The 6,000-nt window shown below is 44.5% G+C and overlaps 1 protein-coding gene across 3 annotated transcripts in view; it reads left to right on the forward strand.

Annotated features, from left to right (window-relative positions):
* Positions 1-6,000, forward strand: part of ME3 (malic enzyme 3) — a 216,139-nt gene that overhangs the window by 147,923 nt on the left and 62,216 nt on the right. For all 3 annotated transcript variants that reach the window (XM_019643518.1, XM_019643516.1, XM_019643517.1), the window contains one exon: positions 4,747-4,850. In XM_019643518.1, the coding sequence (XP_019499063.1) occupies positions 4,747-4,850 (104 nt within the window). The remainder of the gene's footprint in view (positions 1-4,746; positions 4,851-6,000) is intronic.

Consider the following 6,000-nt stretch of genomic DNA (forward strand, 5'->3'; position numbering starts at 1 on the left):
CTGGTTTTGAGAAGCTACTTTCCCTCCTGCCAAAGGAGATCCAGTTGGCTGGAGATGTGGACACGGCCTTTCCCCAGCCTCCACTCTGGCTGACACTGCTGCACAGCCTGATCTTCAGAATAATAGCCTGGGCCTTCCCAGCCGCTACTGAACTCTTCAGAGGGGACCAGGCAGAGGGGAGGAGTCCACCCTCCCCCTCTCCCAGGTTCCCTGAACACCACAACGTTGAATGATGGGGCAGAAAGTGTTCTGTCATGATATCCAGTCAAAGCAAGGCACGATTTCAGCTTAGCTGTTTTCCAACTGTGTGAGCTTGAGCAATTTATTTAAACCCTTGAACTCTACCTTCCTCATCTGTAAAATGGGGATGAGACTATGTAAGACACAAGGATCAAATTAACTTTTGATTCAGAAAGGGTGAATTACTTGACAGTTCTATACAAATATAAGAAGCTATTTTTTAGTGTCATCTCCATATAAAAACTTTTCAATTTTTTGTGGGCTTAGTTTTGAAGTATTTCAGGCATAAAACATCTTATTATAAAAGTAAATATAAGTATGGATGGACCTAGAAGGTATTGTGCTGAAGTGTAGTAAGTTGCAGACAAATGTCATATGATTTCACTTACAAGTGGAATCTAAAGAACAAAATAAACAAACAAATGAAACAGAAACAAACTCATAGACACAGAGACCATTTTGATGGTTGCCAGATGAGACTGGGGTTAGGGGTGGGTGAAAAAAGGGAAGGGATTAAGAAGTACAAATTGGTGGTTACACAGTAGTCATGGGGATATAGGGTATAGCATAAGGATTATAGTTGATAATGTTTTAATAACTACATATGGTGTCAGATGGGTAATAGATTTATCAGGGTGATAGATGGGAGGAGGTTGGGGACAGGGTAAAAAAGGTAAAAGGATTAAGAAATACAAATTGGTAGTTACAAAATAGTCATGAGGATATAAAGTATAGGGAATATAATCAATAATATGGTAATAACTATACATAGTGCCAGGTGGGTACCAGTTAAGGGGATCACTTCCTACATTATATAAATGTCTACCCACTATGCTGTACACCTGAAACTAATATAAAATAATATTGAATGTCAACTCTAATTGAAAAATTAAAAAGGGGAAGAATAGATAAAGAAGAATAAGAGGTTTAAAGTCCCAAATATAAAACAAGTAAGTCTTGGGGGATGTAATATACAGCATAGGAAATATAGTCAATAATACTGTTATAGAATGGTACAGTGCCAGATGGTTGCTGGACTTATCATGGTGATCACTTCTTTAGCACAGGGAATATAATCAATAATATGGTAATATCTCTGTATAGTGCCAGATGGGTGCTGTTGAATAACTATGATGTACACCTGAAACTAATATAATATTGTATGCGATCTGTATTTTAATAAAAATATTTTTAAAGTAAATATAAGGACTTTTTTAAGCTTTGTATAGTCATCCCTGTAGCTCAACAGTACCTCATTATGGTTGACCTTTCATCTTAAATGCAGATATCCTGAGAAATTTCTGGATAATCCTAAAATTCTTCAGTACCCCTGGGGAACTTGATGTACCCCAGAAAACACATACACAGCACTGAGAAATTTACTCTTTGCTGCCTGATGCACCACTGATCAAATCTGTGACTTGGCAACCTTACAATGTAGAACTTACCATGGACCTTTTAATCTCTGTGAGAACAAAAAAAGCGAGTATTTTCTGCAAATGTCTAAAGATATGCTATTTTCATCATTTTTGTGTATGCCCTTCCGGCTATATGTGTGTGATTTTTAGACAGCTGAAATTATGATGTCTGTGCAATTTTGTACCCTGCTCTTTTCACTTTAAATAATCTCACCCACATTTGTCCAGGTGTCTGCATAGTCTTAAAAAAAACCACCAATTTTAATAACTGTCTAGATGTCCATCGAGTCATTATACTGTCATTTACTTTACTATTCCCCTTTGGTTGAATGTTTCCTGCCTCTAACTGGCTTTTATATGGTCACTTTGAAGGTAGCACATGGAAGGGTAGGCACCATATATGTCCTACCTTCATCCTTTAGTTACACACACACACACACACACACACACACACACACACCTACCAAGGCAGAATCCTAAATAATCTCAAGGATGTAGGGGTGAGAGTTTGGGAAAAGGTTAGGACCCACCCCCTTTCTAATGTAGACCTGTGGTGTCTTGGAGAAAGCACTAAACCCACCTCAGTTTATGCGGACCCAGGATTGGGGGTGAGAGTCTGGGAAGGCAGATATAGTCTCTGTCCTTTTCTGTCCCCCACACCTTTGCCCAACCACCTCCTGCAGTGCCATCAAGACAATATGGACCTAGAGCAGGGTCTTTAACAAAAAAATAAGCCAATCTGCTTGATGTACAAAAGAGCCACCTAAGCGGGGTGGCTCCATGGTTAAGCTCGTGGGCTGTGGAGCCAGACAGCCTGAGTTTGAATCCCGGCTCCTCCACTTACTAGCCCAAGGTCTGGGCACGTTGTTTCATCTCCCTGTGTCTTGTTGTCCCATTTTTGTAAAATGAGGGGAGATAACGAGACCTACCTCTGTGTCTACTCAGGTCCTCTAGGAAACAGAGGCGTGAGAGGTGTATTTGGGGAAAACACGCGTGAAGAATAAAGAGAGGGAGCAGGAGTAGTTGGCAGGTGGATGGAGCCTTCAGACGGGATTCAGGTCTGACACTGTGAAAGGAGAAAAGGAAGGGGGAAGACACAGCTTTCTGCCTGCAGTGCAGCCCTGGGAACGCCTCAGGCCAGTGGGAGTTCCCGAGCAAAGACTGCCTGAGAGAAGCCTCGGCTGGGCAGGACCAGCCTGTCCCAGCAGCCACATTGTCAGTCATGAGCTAGTAGCAAGCCAGGGAGGTGTGGCAGCTGAAGGCTGTCCACCAACTCCCCTCCCTCGGCGGGTTCTCTTAAGGGAGTTCTGAGCTGCATGTCCCCACTGCCATTCAAGTACTTAGAATATTTCTTAGTACGTGGCACATAGGAAGCCCTATGGAAGTTAAAGCTACTGCCATTACTTTTTGTGTGTGTTATAATTCACAAGGTTCTTTCACATAGACAGAGGGTGCCAAAAAAATGTATACACATTTTAAGAAAGGAAAACTGTATTAAAATTGTAATACTCAATATACCAATAACAAAAGATGAACACAAGTCACGTTTGACTTCTGCAATTCCAAGAGGTGCTCAAAGTGGTTACCATCAGCGTCCAGACACTTCTGGTGATGGCAAACTGCTTGAGCAACGTTGACCAAAATGTCCACTTGTATACATTTTTTTTTGGCACCCCCGATATTATTTCATTTACTCATTACAATCATCCTGTGCAGTTGGTATTTTATCCCCATTTGACAGATGAGAAGTTTCCGAGGGTCATATGATTTGCCTGAGGTCACACAGCTAGTCAGTGGTAGAGGTGAGACTTGACTTTAAGCCCCTTGAGTGCACAGCCCATCATGGCATCCTTATCTCTGAATCCTGCAGTAGGAGTTCAGATGGAGATGAAGATAACACTAAACCTTGTCCTCAACGAGCTGGTATTTTTGTGAGATAGGTTCTAACAGGTAGAAATTATTCCTGTTTCCTAAACACAGAAGGCGCTTTTTCCTCCTTCTTCCTCCAGTCCCCAGCCTTTCTTTGTGTTGACTTCTCAGCCTGGAAGTACCAGCCCACCAGTCAAAATCTGTCCATCTTTTAATGCCTAACCATTTCCTCCATGATACAGCCCCCACCATCCCCCAGTGGGAATTATTTGGCTCATTCTCTGTGCTGCCATATGCCACACTTTGTTCCAAAGCAATGTCACTCTGTCCTGTAGTAAAGTTTATTAGTTTACTCATCAGCCACCTGCAACAGACTATGAGCACCTTGAAGGCAACAACCTTTCCTTCCTCATCTACACATTCCCAGCGAGGCCCAATGTCGGCAGTAATAGATGATCAATAAACATGTCACATGTGAATACTGTGACAAAGAACTACAAGAGGTGGAGTCACCTAACACAGGCTGGCATTGAGGTGGGCATCATTCTTGAACTGAAGTTCCTGCTTGTATCATTCTTATCCTTGTATCCCCAGGGCCTAGCACAGTACCAGGCACATGATAACTATTCAGTAAGATTTCATGGAAGAAAGGAAGGCAGGGAGAGAGAGAGAGAAGGCTTCTAATTTGAGTCCAGATCAGTGGCTTTGGATGAGACCCAATATCTCTCTCCAGAGGCTGCCTATGGTGGTTCTCAATCAGAGGCAATTTTGCCCCCCAAGAAGACATTTAGTAATATCTGCAGACATTTTTTATTGTCACAACTGGGAGTGCTACTGACTTCTAGTGGCTAGAGATCAGAGATGCTGCTAAGTATTCTACAGTATGCACATCAGCCCTCACATCAAAGAATTATCGAAGCCAAAATATCAACAGTGTCACTGCTGAGAATCCCTGAAATAAACCCAGAGCTGCAGCCAGAGGTTGGAAGACTGTGCCTGAAAGAGGCTTGCCTGTTCAAAGCATCCTTGGTTCCTAAAATGGAGACCACCTTGGAGTCCACCCTCAGTCAGGAACTTAGCCTTCAGACCCTTCCACAGTGACGCCTTGGGGGTAAGGGAGGGTGGGGACGGCCAGCTTCCTCCTCCCTCTTCCCCTCCTCCCCTCTGGTCTCTCCTGACAAGCTAAGACACTTGAGAAAATGGACGTTGTCTGTTCCAGGAGCTGCTCAGAGACCCTCTGTACATCGGCCTGAAACACCAGCGTGTGCGTGGGAAAGAGTACGATGACCTGCTGGATGAGTTCATGCAGGCTGTGACAGATAAGTAAGTGGCTCAGTCTGTCCCATTTGCAAGAGGGATTTTAAGAGAGAGGATGACTAAAGCCAACATTGGTTTGGGCAGATACACAAACAACAGGCAGTAGATGCATGCAAGTCTGAAAATTCTGACTTGACCCCGAGTACTTGGAAGTCTCAAAGACAAATGGACTTGTTCTCTGGGAGAATCTTTGGGAGCAGAGAGGGGAGGAAGAGAGCTGATGGCCGAAGGTCTGTGATCTGGAGGTAGTTACGTATCTGATGTTTCAGGAGGAAAACCCCCTTAGCCTGAGCTGTTCTGGGTCTTGGCATAAACAGAGATTTTATGAGTGGTGGAGGAAAGAACTGTGCCATTCTAACAAAGTGGCTTTGCAAGGCGGCTGGCCATATAACTTGTCGCTTTCCACCTGGACATGAGGTCCAGGCAGCATTGTGAGCCACCATGGGCTGAGCCTGTGAGATTTATGAGGTGTCCTCTCTGTACTGGGTGTGTGATATTGGCGTTTCCGCCCCACCCTTTGCCTGCTACACCAGTCTGCCATCATGGCCTCCCTGGAAACAGCCCCTTCATCCATATACATTTATCCTGACAGGCAAGTCAGTCAAGACAATTTCAGCAGCTCAGCTGGCTCCTGCGGACCCAGGAGGTTCCTTTCTCACTTAAAAACCTCCAGCTTTTCTTACTGTCCCAAGAGTGCCCAGAGATGGCAGAGCTGGCCTGGACATGCTTGGCAAACTATTCCCTTGCCTGAGTTCAGCCACTGGAACCAGAGCGGTGGCTGGAGAGAGAGCTGCTTTGGCCTCTACAGCCATGACATCTCATTTGGGTGGGCTTTGGGGGGGGTATGCAAACTGACCCCCCACTTCCAGGTCTGTGAGCTTGGGCAGGTTACTGAACATTTAGTTTTCCTTATCTGGGAATAAGAGGAAAGCGTTTTACTCTTGTTGTGTTTTGTTTTGTTTTGTTTTTTAAGATTTTTATTGGGGAATTGGGGGAGGGGAACAGTGCTGGGGAATTGGGGGAAGGGGAACAGGCAAGTTGCTGTAGTTTTGTTCTTCAGTCTAGTTGTGGAGGACGTTGCTTCACTGGCCCAAGTTGGCCCCATCATTGCACTCTTCCCGGGCAAGACAGATCAGTCACCGGCTTCTGGACGGCC

Source organism: Hipposideros armiger, unplaced genomic scaffold, assembly GCF_001890085.2.
Source record: "Hipposideros armiger isolate ML-2016 unplaced genomic scaffold, ASM189008v1 scaffold_79, whole genome shotgun sequence".
Taxonomy (NCBI): Eukaryota; Metazoa; Chordata; class Mammalia; order Chiroptera; family Hipposideridae; genus Hipposideros; species Hipposideros armiger.